At 41.7% G+C, this 14,579-nt stretch overlaps 1 protein-coding gene across 2 annotated transcripts in view; it reads right to left on the bottom strand.

The window, feature by feature from the left end:
- The window catches only part of snrkb (SNF related kinase b), a 29,500-nt gene that overhangs the window by 3,834 nt on the left and 11,087 nt on the right, over positions 1-14,579 (bottom strand). The window contains exons 1-3 of one of the 2 annotated variants that reach the window (XM_058644738.1): positions 12,534-12,956; positions 9,760-10,133; positions 9,277-9,671 (exon numbers count right to left, since the gene is read on the bottom strand). In XM_058644738.1, coding sequence (XP_058500721.1) covers positions 9,277-9,671; positions 9,760-9,995 — 631 coding nt within the window. In that variant the 5' untranslated portion in view covers positions 9,996-10,133; positions 12,534-12,956. Of the gene's footprint in view, positions 1-9,276; positions 9,672-9,759; positions 10,134-12,533; positions 12,957-14,579 lie in introns of those variants that run through there. The other variant, XM_058644739.1, reaches the window with a different exon arrangement.

Below are 14,579 nucleotides of genomic sequence, written 5' to 3'. Positions count from 1 at the left end.
TGCTGACAGTGTGTTTTCTCTCTCTCTCTCTCTCCTCCCTTTCCTTCCCCTTCTTGCCCTTCCCTTCACCTCCCCCCCTCTCTTGTTCTCATGCAGATGCAGAGAGACAGAGTCCATGTGAGTTCAGCACAGTCTGAACTAAGAACATCACACACACACACACACACACACACACACACACACACACACACACACACACACACAGAGAGATACACAGGGACACACGCGCACATGCACGAGTGTCAGACAACAAACAGAGGGCCTGTTGTGGTGTTTGTTCTATTCTCAGAATTATCTTTCTTTCCGTTTTGTGTTTCTTTCTGTCTTTCCTGCAATGAAAGCACTGCATGTGTGTGTGTGTGTGTGTGTGTGTGTCAGCCCTGTAAATACATCAAATCATAAAAACAAATATTTGTTTCATGAATTAAAGAGGCAACTTTAACCCATAGTCCTCACAAGGTCTCACAACTTAAAGTTAAAGTTATGAATAATATTATATTGCATATTTTAAAAGCAATATGTTTTACTTGTGTTTTCCTCCATGTTTTACTTGTGTGTTCTCCGCGTTTTACTCGTGTTTTACTTGTGTTTTCCTCATGTTTTACTTGTGTTTTCCCTTCTGTTTTCCTCTTGTTTTACTTGTGTTTTCCTCATGTTTTACTCGTGTTTTCCTCCATGTTTTACTCATGTTTTCATCTTGTTTTACTTGTGTTTTCCTCGTGTTTTACTTGTGTTTTCCTCATGTTTTACTTGTGTTTTCCCTTCTGTTTTCCTCTTGTTTTACTTGTGTTTTCCTCATGTTTTACTCGTGTTTTCCTCCATGTTTTACTCATGTTTTCATCTTGTTTTACTTGTGTTTTCCTCATGTTTTACTTGTGTTTTCCTCCATGTTTTACTCGTGTTTTCATCTTGTTTTACTCGTGTTTTCCTCATGTTTTACTTGTGTTTTACTCATGTTTTCCTCATGTTTTACTCGTGTTTGTGAGTTATTTTTGTTGCTCGGGTGTGTTTATATATAGTTGGTGAAAATGAAAAAGAAATTATAATTTTCATCAGATTGCCTATAGGTTGTGCTGGGAAAAAAAGAATATAAGAAACTTCATATTGCACATATATTCTTATAGCCTCTGTATATACGTTTTAACAGGAGAGAGGGTTAACTGTCGCTAACGACAGGGACACCAGCATGTTTCCCTCAGTCGTGTTGTGTCATAATAAACACACCTGTGTATGTAATATCAGGATATTGCTTTCCTCCGCAGTGTTTTGAAAACTGAGTAGCATCGCCTCTCTTTGTATTGTCAACTGATTTGCTGTTTTTTTTTTTTTTTCCCAGCAGGCAGGACAGTCACATGATGTTCTCTCAGCGTTACACTGCACCGTCCGTTTGAATGTCTGTGTGAAGTTACGTTACTGTCTTGTCTCTGTGACATTTGTGCAGTGAACTATTCTGGATTCTTACCCTAATTTAACAGCTGCAGAGTCATTGTGATGGTGAAATGTCTTGTTGTGGGTACTACGAGAAACACAAATGGCTTCACACTACACATACACACACGGTACTGGCTATAACCTAAGCTGATAATTATTAATCGCCTTAAAGTGCCTTTTATAATGGCTTATGTATTCTTTTATATGTAGTTATTTATAATTAACCAAAACCTGGGTACTGAAATTTGTTTTCATGTTTTTTTGTTTATGCTAATTTATTTAAAATTATTTATTATTTTACGCCTATACACTTTTGTGTTAAAATGTCCCATTTATTTTAATCTCTTATTACCATTTTTGTCGTACTTTTAATCCTTGTTATTGTTACCTTTGTTTGTTTTTCTGATGTCTTATTTTTGCTTACATTAACCTGGCACTCTGTGAAAGTTATTATAACTGTATATATATGTTGTAGAAAAACAACAATTAGATATTTTACAATGTCAACAGCAGATTGAATGTGTGTGTGCGTCTCAACGCAACCCACCATCTATGGAGAGATTCTCACATGTGTGAAAACCATTCAGCTGCTGTCCCACATTATACTCATGATGGTGCAAACAACAGCCCTCAGTTCTTGCCTTACAAAGGAAACACACACACACGCACACACACACACACACACACACACACACACACTCTGGCTCAATCTCAAGACGAGTTATGCAACAAAGAGGAGAAGCCACCGTTCACCACTGGGAGTGAGCTTTTCTCTGTTCACTGGGGAATATCACACATTCCCACCAGCACAAGGACACACACTCGCATGTTCACACACACAAATACACACAAACGGATACATGACAAAAATACAGCGTTATCTGTCGCATCTATGCTTAGGTTGCGTCAATTCACACTGTCATTTCTGGTGTTTTTTTTTGTAAAACATAAGAGTAAAATAGGTTAAATTTAAACTGCTTTTACAAATGTGGTGTAAATATTTTAAAAAAAAGTACAAGTAAGTGATAATATAGAGAAACTGTTCAGTGATTGTGGTGTTTCTAACGCAACACACGGGCAATTGGTTCCTCTGTGTTACTGTGGTTTTCACTAAATAATGATGAAGGACATGAAGACAAACGTCTCCTTGTTTAGCGGTTAGAGTTTAACAAACGTAAATAAAGAACTGACTTTCATGTGGTGCTTATTATGGAATAAGATTTGTGTCAATGTTATCAAGCAACACTTTTCACGAAGCTAGCAACACAAAATACAAAAAAAATGAAAATAAAACACTGATTTAATCCTTCAAAATGATTATATTTCTTTGTTTGCAATGATCTGAATTTCGCTTGTTTTTTTTGTTTTGCGATTCTGTCCATGGGCAGGGCCTTAGGAAGCTGCCTGCTGATTGGCTTGTTTTCCACTAACAGACAGTAGGGGGCAGTGGAGACAGCCCCCAATCTCCCCGATATTTAACTTACAATTTAGGGTCAAAATCCTGCATAGTTCTGCTTTTTTTTGGATAATATTGATTAATAATTAAGTATCATCACTTTCAGCATAATGTAAGTGAGTGGCTCAGCCAAAGAGAATGATCCAGAATGGGTATAAAGCAAAGAAGACCAGGTCCAGGTCCAGAGTGTTGAGATAAAAAGTTCCTGCCAAGATGAGCAGCATAAATGATGTGGCTCTGCAGAACAGCGCTGACCTTGTTTCAGGGCCCACCTCCTTTTAAGTACTTATTCCAAGCGCGAGTGCGTCACAAAGGGTCAGCAATGCAGCACCGTTCCAAAAAGGTCCTTCAAGTTCACATAAACACGCGGAACAGAACCGCAGCTGCCTCTTTAAGACAGGATGTGTTCAATAGACGCTGACAAATTTAGTCTGTTTAGAAGCCAAGTTTGTCCTGATGAAAGCTGAAGATCCTGATGAAGCTATTTTGTTTTTTTTTAACTGATTAAAGCGTCATCGTTTCTATTTTTGTGACTGTGAATCAGTGAAACATTGATTGTTAATGTAAAACACGTCATCTTGTTCTTTTAAATATTTGGAAACCTTGGTTCTAAAAACAGACTGACAGAGGATGAGACACATCCTCGTGTGAACGTGGCTCAGAAAACGCCCGATCCTACATTTTCCATGATCCTCTTGTCAAAGCTCGGGCGGATGTGTTGAATGAATCGATGAATCGATGTGTTGAATGAAGTGTGTCCACCTCCGCTACACTAGGTGGCGATATTAGGTGTTTTCTGGTTCGTCATAGATTAAAAGAACTTTAGCTAGGGGCTAGTGGTTAGCATGTCAGTCCTTGGTCGTTTCTCAATACCCAAATATGCAAGGATGTACTTACAGTACGACTGGAGTACGTACTTGCCGAGAACAGGAGTACACAAGTACGATCATCGCAATTGGAACAGCTGCGTACTTCCTCGTTTTACTGTTTGAATGGTGACGCCGCTTCAGCCTCATTGTGACGCTGCTTGCAGGTCGTGATCAGCAGTGCTGTCGCTAAATACTCCAGACTCCTCTGTTAAATATTGCGATTTTAGACATTTCCCTGCTAATTGTTGGAGATAAACGCACATTTTTAGGATTGTTAAGTCTTTTTAACTGAACTACAGTTCGGCATTGTTCAGCTTGATTCTTGTGTCGGGCGCCTCTTCCTGTGACGGCACTCTGACCAATCAGTGGCCGGCAGTCTGACGACATCACGCATAGTATCGCCTCAGTGCACTTGATAAAGTTCCTAGTACTGGAACTATGCTAGTGGAAACACAACCGAGTCGAGCTGGTGGAAACACGCCATAAATGAACTTGATTACGTTCATGTCCTCTTCGTTGTCTTCAGAAAACCTTTCCTCACGAGGACTCGCTGTGGACCAGAGGCTGATTTAAAAACAGTGTGCTACTTTTTATGAGTCTGTTTTTGGACTTGGTTGCTAAGACAGCAAATTTGTTCGTTTGTGCTATCCTAATTTCCGACATGCCTCATGGTGGTGTGCAGAATGTGGGCTTCTCAGACGCTTTGGAAAAAGTCTTTGTTGATATAAACAGTCCTGTGGCCTTCAGGGTGGTTTGAAAACACTGACAAAGGGGTTTTGTCTGAGAAAAAAAGCTTTCTGGTTTTGGAGCCATTTCTTGATTTAAAATAGAATGGCTTTTAAAAATGTGCTGCACACCAAAACAACCAAAGAGACATGAGAGGTGAGTGTGATGTCGGCGGCCAAAGAGGAGACATAGAAAAGTCCATATTCTAAAATAAACATTTTTAAACATCAACTCGGCCTCAGACTTCATGACAATGCACGGGTTCCAAACAGAATAGAAGAGAAATGACGTCATTATGTATTAATATTATTGATTTTTTCTATGTTTACATTGAAGGAAACAGTAAAGATAAAGGTTTTACTCCAACAAAGTCAATTAGAACAAAAAACAAAATAAATCCCCTCAATGTCACCAGTTCTATCAACGGTAATGACTTTTTTGAGTGAATCTTTCAATTACAGCCAAAGGTCACAACCACATTCAACACTATTTACACCTCCATGGTGTAAATAAAGGTGTGTCACTGACACCCGAGAGACTTTACAGGATCTGTGAAACACACACACACTTCACTCACTGAGGTTTTATGGAACATTAACTAAATGCTGTGTGTTTATTAATGAAAAAGAGACGATTAAATGTAGTATTAGGTGGCAGGTAGCAAACCACAGCAGTGACGGTGAATGAACTTCCACTGAGCGAAAATTACGTCTTCAACAACGTGTGTGCATACAGTACTGGACACATATTATGTAATTATATGGGGGAAAGGCCCCCGAGGACAGTCTTGTCTCTTCTTTACATCACAGGACTATCATTAAACACACACACACACACACACACAGGTTTACATAATGAGGACACAGCGTTGACTTCCATGCATTTGAAAAGGCTAAACAAAGCCTTAACCAGATCATTTCTAATTCCAACATTAACCTAAAGTAAAACTCCAGTGGTACTTAAAAAAACAATTACTCAATTAATTGATTATTAATCGATCACTAATTTGCTTGTTGTTTGTGTGGGTTTTCAGATTTTTCAGCTTCTTAAATGTGAATATTTTCTGGTTTCTTTTGCTCCATTGGACAAAGAAATCCTTTAAAACTGAAACATTTTTGGTTTGTCGACATTAAGACATTATCTTTTCCAGGTGTGGGAAACACCAATCGTCATTTTTCATATTTTATGGACCAAACAAGTACTCAATTAATGAAAATAATCATAAGTTGCACCTCTACATGACAGGAAAAAGTACGCTCGATAATTTCAAAAACATGCCAGAGAAACATTGCTTAATTTTACCTCGTTAGGACCGGATTTTGGTCCAGGACTACTGTCCCTGACAAGGTCTCTAATTGACAGCCTAACCAGCGTTAGGGTTAAGAAATGAAGGGTTTTGCCTCATTAGGACCAGGTTTTTGGACCTCTAAAATGATACAACTACAGTCTGATAATTCAAGACAGAAATAGCAAAGAGAGCAGCAGTGTGTGTGTGTGTGTGTGTGTGTAGTTTGCGTCACCACATTAAGCTGAGATCACTTAGGGACACCTCTGACTCTGTGCGGCTTGTCTCACACACACACACACACGTACACGATATGTACATTTCTATTTTAGTGATGACCTAACCATGACATAACCATGATGAGATAGAGAAGAAGAAGAAGAAGAAGAAGAAGAAGAAGAAAAAGATGACACACATGACAGGGGTTTAAATGGACGCCCTTCGAGGGGACACTTTTAGAAACAGGAACTAACATTGAAGAATAAAGAAGAAGAAGGAACTAATGTAACTCTTGAGTCATTGTGAAGTTCTGGAGGACGCGTGTTGTTGTTGTGTTTTCGTCAGTGCTATTGTGTTACTAGGGGTATTTTATGAAAACAGGAAAACACAAAGATTTTAGTTTCTTTTTAACAGGGAATGTTTACATTTTCTTTTTTAATACCTCATAAAATCTATTCCAATGTGATAACTTTGTCCAACAAGAAACTTAAGTTTGTGTCTCTTCATAAACCGCTCACATCCCCGACACCAAAGCCCATAGAGAAAACCAGCGATTTTAACGCCATGGCACACAGGAGCCATTGATCCACTGCTGCCTCCATCTGTAACTTCAAATGAGTTACTGTGTGACTTTGGTGTTTCCGATCCTGTGTCCTGGTCTATGCAAGGGACCCAGACCTACCAAACAAGGCAGCAGTGGACCAGCTTTTGCTGCATCCCCATGAGCTGAAAAACACTCATTTTCTCAATGGAATTTGGCCTTTTAAAAAGTGGGTGATGTCTGTACTCCCACGTCTGTCCGTCAGTAGCTCATACACCCGCACTTCAAAAAACATAAACTGTCCCTTTTTCAAACTACACTTTCACTTTGACCCATCTGCAACTCCTTCTTGCCAAAGGCCGTCTTTGGACAGAAACAAACGCTAATAATAAACTAAAACTACAGCTCTGTTGTCTCTCTGCTTCTATGACGTAGAACCAGACGTCGACCAGCCTGTCTCAGCTTGTACGACAGATTATTCCAAACAAATCTGACTCACCGCCTTTACTGTGGGTAAATGATCATGTTCTCTCTGTCCCCTCTTATGAACACACACACACACACACACACACACATACACACTAACACTATGCAGTGGTGCTGAGCTGCAGTGTTTGGTTCCACTGCAGAATTTGCCCAGTTGTCTGCCTTCGTTGGACTGACCCAGATACACACTAATCCTACATGAATGCACACACACACACACACACACACACACACACAGTGATACAGCAAATGCATACTCAGCAGATACACATACATACACACACACTGAGATACAATGGATACTCAGGAGTGGATACATTGGGTCAAGGGGCCAAATCTATCCACACAGACGCTCCACATATGGAACAAAAGCACACACAGGATTCATAGTGAGGACACTCATAGATATAATGCATTCCCTAGCCCCTTACCCTAACCTCAACCATCCCATCCATCTTCTACCACTTTATCCACCACTCTAAACTGACCAAACCTTAAGCATCACAACTAAATACCAACAAAACCTAAACCCAATTCTAACCCTAAACCTAAAAACCAAGTCTTAACCCTCAAAAAGCCCTTTAAAGCGGTGATAGAATGTGAAGACCTGCCAAAATGTCCTCACTACCTATGGTTTTTGGTCCTCACACTGATACTCATACAAGAACACACACACAAGTGTGTGCAGCTATTTTTGTACACTGTCTTCCATGCACTTGTAGAGCCTAACCAAACATACCAAAGCAAACGTTCCACTCACAGAGAGCACTCCTGCGTTTCCTCGAACCATTTTGAGCAGATTAGCCAGTGTGAGTGATTTTTTTTGGTTTATTCCTCTTTGTACTGTAATAAATCTGTCAACATGCTGGAGAACTATGACAGTGTTCAATAAATCACAAGAAAAATAGCTCCGTTTGGGGAAAATAAGACGAGATCTCCACGTTTTTAAATGCTAGCATTTTGGGATTGAGTCTTCCTGTCTGGAGTTCCTCCAACTAGATGATCATGGACAGATACATGCACTTCAAATGTGTCAGGAGACCCGAGGCAATGTGTCAATCTCCAAAAACGCTTCACCCATACTTCGCATATACAGTTCTACACTTAGTAGCACAGTTTAAAAGAACAGCCAATGTTCTCTCTGTATAAACTGCCCTAAGACTGGTCAAAGTCTCCCATGAGCCTTGGGAGACTTTGATTTCCATAAGGCTATAAATGGAGCCTAGCAGAGATGCAGATGGTCGCAAGCACTTAAGAGAAGAATGGGGGCCTTTGTATACAAGAGGAGGAATTTGAAACTTTTGCAACTCTCTCCAATCATCTCTTCTATTACTCTCTGCCATTTCCTCTTTCTTCTTCATGTGTTTATGAATTGGGTTTATGTGGGCAGAGCCTTTATTTCTGATTGGACTGTTGTAGAAACATGGTGGTCGCCTCCATAAAACAAGGCCATTTGCCTAAAGAACATATAAAAGTTCTATTACAAGGCTAGAAAAACTAAACACACTAGACCTTAGAACAGTTTCTACACTTTTGCTCTGCAGAGAACACAGTTTTGGCCAACGAAAAGGCCAACCAATCACTTACTCACTCATCTTCTACCACTTTATTCTCCATATGAGGGTTGGGGGCGCTGTGCCACATGCAGGGTACACCCTGGACAGGTCGCCAGTCCATCACAGGGCCACATGGAGACAAACAACCATCCACTCTCACACTCACACCTACCATCAATTTAAGAGTGTCCAATTAACTAATCCCCATATCTGATATCTGCATGTATTTGGACTGTGGGAATAAACCCACACACACAGGGAGAACATGCAAACTCCATGCAGAAAAGGCCCTTGTTCCGAACCCGGGTCTTCTTGCTGCAAAGGCAAGAGTGCAAACCACCACACCAACCGTGTGGCCCACTAACCAATCCCAAATGGATTATTTCCCTTGGCAGGCAAGAGGCCGGCTTGGATGTACACATCCAACATTGTGGACGCCAAAGAGCAGTCGTCTTTGGATTCAGCTGTTGCTTAGCCTAGGTGAGATGTGGTCTGGCATTAGCCAGGCTAGGCAAAAGTCAGTAGACACCATTAGTAGATAGCCATCTCTCAGAGAAAACTACCACAAACATGTTTGTTGACATGCCTACATCATCTGGATCCACCATTTGTCTGATTGGTGGTTGGTCTGTCCAGTAGCATACAGAGCATTACCCAGGTTAGCCAGGCTACACAAAGTTAGCGAAAAAGTATCAAACTTTTCTCACCGACAGCTGGCGCATCATATTCTTCTCCCAGCAGAATCTCTGGGGCAGAGTACGCTAGCGACCCACAGCTGGTGGCCAACATTGTCCCAGGTTGGAATAAGTTGCTGAAACCAAAGTCTGTCAGCTTCACGGCACCCTGCTGTGGAAAGAACACCACATTCTCTGGTTTCAAGTCCCGGTGTACCACGTGCAGCTGGTGGCAGTACGCCACAGCACGCACAATTTGCGCGAAATGGCGCTTGGCGGTTCCCTCGGCCACGCCTCCCTCGTGGCGGAGGATGTAGTCGTAAAGGTCGCCCCCCTCAGCGAGCTCCATGACCAGGTGCAGGGTGGTGGGCGTGTCAATGACCTCGTAGAGTCGGACCACATTGGGATGCTGCACAAGCCTCATGCACCTGAAACAAATTGATAATTATAGTGAGACCATGCACAGAAGTAGGAATTTCAGAATTTTAATTCACTACTATCATTTATTTTCAGTACCTCACTTCCTGTAAGAGGTGACTCGTTGCCATGACATCAAGTTTTGTCTTGTCAATCATCTTGATAGCCACCAGTTGGCCAGTGTTTACATGACGAGCCAGTTTAACCACCGCAAAGTGACCCCTTCCCAACGTCCGACCCAGATAGTACAGTCCGCTGAGATCAGAGCGACCGGGGCTGCACCTGGGGGCGAGGAGTCCATCCTCGGCAGCCATAATTTCTCCACAGGAGTCCATGATTGAGATAAAGTGAGAACTTGGAAAGAGAGCAGGCTGGAGGATGGATTAAATTGAAGGACGTCAGGGGCTTGGGGCCTTTTTACCTTACAAAAAGGTATAAAAAGACAGAGCAAGTGTCGAGGTGTGGAGAGTCGCCTGGCAGGACAAAGAAGAGACAACACAATGAGACAAGACGACTGTGTTGATCATTTCAGCCTTTGGCCTAAAGGGAAAAGGGCTTTAGATGAGGTCAGCTGCTGCTAATGTGTTACCCTTTTAGGCCCTGAAGACCGGTGACCGACTGATGTTTCACGGCTTTTATTAAAGACCCAGAAAAGAGAATTTTAAATTAAGTAGTGACGATTACTGTGTACGACAATATAGTACAGCAGAAAATTCAGAGGGTAAAATATTCTTTTATTGAACGAAGGCTCGTGTTTGTCTCCGTCTCAAATAACATCCACCCAGCACAAATGGTACGTCAAATCAATACTGTAACTGGAAACCATAATGCACGTACGTGTGTGTGCGCATACGTGTGTGTTTGTCTTTAGCAGGTTGTGAGGACAAGATTGGAACCAAAACCATTGTTTTTAGCAGGTCCTTATGACTCCAATGGGCCTTTTGAAGGGTAGAACTTGGAGTTAAGGTAAGGGGATGCTTTATCTAAGAGTGTCCTCACAATTATAGAGAGAAGTGTGTGTGTGTGTGTGTGTGTGAGAGAGAATGAGAGAGAGAGTGAGGGAGAGATTAGCTTAAGAGGGTCAGAAGGTGTCATTAGACCTGATGATGTCATGATCAGATCATCCTCAGGAGTAACTGCGTCAGCTGGGTCAAAAATCCAAACAAAACTGAGACTGTAAACTGTAAACAAACTCATTTCTTTGACCTTTTTATAGAATCTTTTTTTCAAGGAAGCACATTTTGAAATTCTATACAAAATATACGCCACGATCCTATACCACCTGCTCTTTATCTCAGTGTAAACACGTGCTTACGTTGAAAATTCGGTGGAAAATGTACAAAACGTTCAATAAAAGATCGAAGCACTTCATTGTCATGATGTAGCACAAAGTCATTTACAAAGTTAGGTATGACAATTTGAAAATCTAAATTCAAGGGGATTATCCAATAAAATACTTTTAATGTTCCGATGCAGGCCAAAATTACTGGATTGGATATTTGAAAAATTTAAAAAAGGCATGACATAAATGCTTCACTAAACAGAAATGGCTGGATTTAGCCAGGCTGTAACTACATCGGTACAAACTGATATCGATATGGGTAGAAATGGATTTTTTTGATTTTATGGCTGTAGAATTTTTAGAATAAAGAAAATGTTCAGTGAGTGTAGAACCCTACAGTCAGTTAGTAGTTAGACAGTTATTAGTTAGAAGTTAGTTACTAACTACAATCAGTTAGACAGTCAGTCAGGTTGTAAAACTGACAAGTCTTACAGGTTCTGATGATAGATAGATTTACGAAGCCACTTACAAAGGCACATACGAAGGTCATATATAATAAAAGATGGCTTTGACACTGCACCTTAAAGGCACTTTAAAGGCAACGCAAGGCTGTATTTCTCTGCTTTCCAGTGTCCGTCCATCCATCTTCTACCAATCTCAGCTGACATAGGGTGAAAGGCAGGGTACACCCTGGACAATTTTCTAGATATCGCAAACGGTCTAAGAGTTATGGTAATGAGAAGTACGGATGCAAAATCCTGTCAGAGACGACCGGATGGTCCCAGAATGGTTAACAACACTCTGATTGTGACATAAAAGAACCCCAACAACCAAGATTCGACAGAAGAAAAGTTCATTTGTAGCTGTAAACACATTTAAGGTGTTTTTATTACTCACTTTTTGTCAAGTCCACAAAGTTATTCCTCTCTCCTACGGCGTCCATTACAATTACATACACAAGTCAAGCGATTTAGCTATAGTGACTTTTAGGACAGTCAATATAGACTTTCCTTACAGAGGAGTTGGCAACGCTAGCTGGAGGGGTGCGGGGAGGCACCAAATCCCTGTCTCGCCCAGGGCAACAAAATACATAGGGTCGGCCCTGACCATATATATATAAACTGTACAAACTAAACAGAATGGTACGATAGAGAGTAGAATAGAGGGATAATCGTGCCACTTTTATAATGGAAACCAGGCTTCACTGACAACCTCATCATCATCCTCATCATCATCATCATTTATTCATGACTACATAACAGTGTTATTGTTGCCAATACACACAACAGCAGCCTCCTCCTGCTGCTCCTGCTGCTGATACTGTCGCTGGTGGACACTAACAGGCCTGAGCACCGAGGACATAAACGCTAAAATTATTGATCAACATCCCAAATATCTCCTGTCATCTCGTGTGTGTGTGTGTGTGTGTGTGGTCAGCTGTTCTGCACTTGGCCTCAGCAGCAGTACAGAGTTGAGCTCGCTCACTCACTCACTCACACACTCACACACACACAGTCAAACCAACGCCACAGTCCGACCATCACAGTGACACAGACCCGCTGAAACACAGCAAACATCGGCGTCAACTTACCATTGTTGCGCAGAAGCTCCGTGAGTGTGTCCCTCCACAGGAACACGCAGCGCCGATGTCTCTCTCCCTCTCTCCCTCTCTCTCTCTCTGCTTCACAACACTCCACACACACTCACACTTTCCTCATGACTGCCTCGATCCAACCACCACACACACACACACGGTGGAACGGCGCGCGTGCGTATGAGCGTGCACCATCGTGACGTCAATGCATTCCGCCTCGCTCCCGCGGCAGCAGCAGCAGCAGCAGCATCCGCGGCCACGAGCCTCGCGTTCACACGAGAATGAGCGAGTGAATGCGTGAGTGTTGGAGATTGAGAGATGAAAAAGGAAAACATTTATATTTCCAAAAAGGGGGTGGGAAGAAGTACAACTTATTTGCATAAAGTAATAATAGCAATTATTAATCTTCCTCTTCCTTGTGTCTATATATTATATATATATATATTTCTGGATTGTGCTGGCAAAAAAGTTAGAAATAGATAAATAAATAACCCTCCATCAAACTGTTCACACCACAAATAAATATTCACATCTAGAAAATTAGGATTGAATCTCACTCAGGATCAATGAAGATTAAAGTAGATAGATATACAGTGTGTGCATTCATGTAATGTACTGCTCAGTGTCTGGGGATCAGAGTCACTGAGGCTGTATTTACATTCCAAACATTCTTCTATTGTAATGTGGCCTTGATATCCTGCAGAGACTTCCTTTTTTACCCACAGTTTGCTCTTCAAGGAACAGCCGGAGTGTCCGGAGAGAGGAATTCCCACAGCTTTCCTGCGCAATCCTTAGATTATTATCATGTAAATGGTACTGTGTTTGCGTCCTTCATCACACTCACATTCTTGACTCTTAAGAGTCATACCAAGGTTTTGTTGTTTCCGATTTCAAGCAGCTATTGCACTGTAAATGGTCTGCACACACAGCAGCCACCACAACAGCTGATCTCATCCATCACCGTGACTCTTTGTTTCATCTCAGGAGTAGCACAATGAGGCCATCTAGTGGTTCACATGCACAGTTTACATTTGAGATTTTTAGAAATTGCAAAAAAAAGGTGCACCATGTATTGGGGGAAAAAAGGCTGGAATTCTTTACCATGGTTGCCACGGCAACCCACAAACAGATCACAGGCAGCCGTCTGTTTACATTCATGGACAGTGGTGAATAAAAGTGAATAAATGAGTGATTGAATGATTATTTTTCAAAGAAGAAACCTTTAATTTATGTTATCCAACACATTTTACTGCTGTCACCAAAGGTAACAAGTAACACAGGAGAATGAAAGGTCCGGCCCTCCTCCTCCTCCTCCTCCTCCTGTGTTTTCTCTTGCCATTTCAATGGAGTGGAACCTTGACTCGCCCCGTACCAAATGAAGAAGTAAATGGCGTAAGGCCCACTTATACTCCATTTATGTCCCTTTTACATCTGTCCGTTGGTATGGACGTTACGTCATGAACCATACTTGACATGCATACTGAACGGGACGGATTTTTGAAGTGAGCCAAACGGTCTGGACCATCTGTAGTGGTCTTAACAGCACAGGTCGAGAGGCCTGTGAGCAGTAGTCGAGGCAGGAGATTACCATTGCCTGTACAAGGAGCTGGGTAGCCTGTTGGGTTAGGTATGGCCTGATTTTTCTTGTACTGATCTGTAAAAGTCAACTGGTCATCAACACCCAAGTGGCTTGCTATCTTGGAAGGAGCCAGAGATAGGGAGTCGATATTAATGCAGATGTTATGATGTATATTCCATTCCACCCCTACTCCACGACAGACGTGTGAATCCAGTGTAACTCACGTCTGTTGCGTATCTGCTGCTGAATCACCGTGTGGTCTGTGGCCAGTGGACATGTCTTCATGATGAGATGGTATGTCCTGGGTTGGTGAGGTGGTAGCAGGATTGTGTCCCCATTTGAAGTAGGGGCCATGATGGATAATGTCCTGAAATCGCATCTTAATGGATCTACCTGCACTCGAGAAAATCCTGGCGACAGCATTTCTCTTTTTTGTCTGAGCAGTCAGGTGGCTCCTCAAGGCC

Source organism: Solea solea, chromosome 12 (genome assembly GCF_958295425.1).
Source record: "Solea solea chromosome 12, fSolSol10.1, whole genome shotgun sequence".
Lineage (NCBI taxonomy): Eukaryota > Metazoa > Chordata > Actinopteri > Pleuronectiformes > Soleidae > Solea > Solea solea.
Note: the sequence above shows the minus strand (reverse complement) of the source record. Positions and strands in the feature narration are given on the sequence as shown.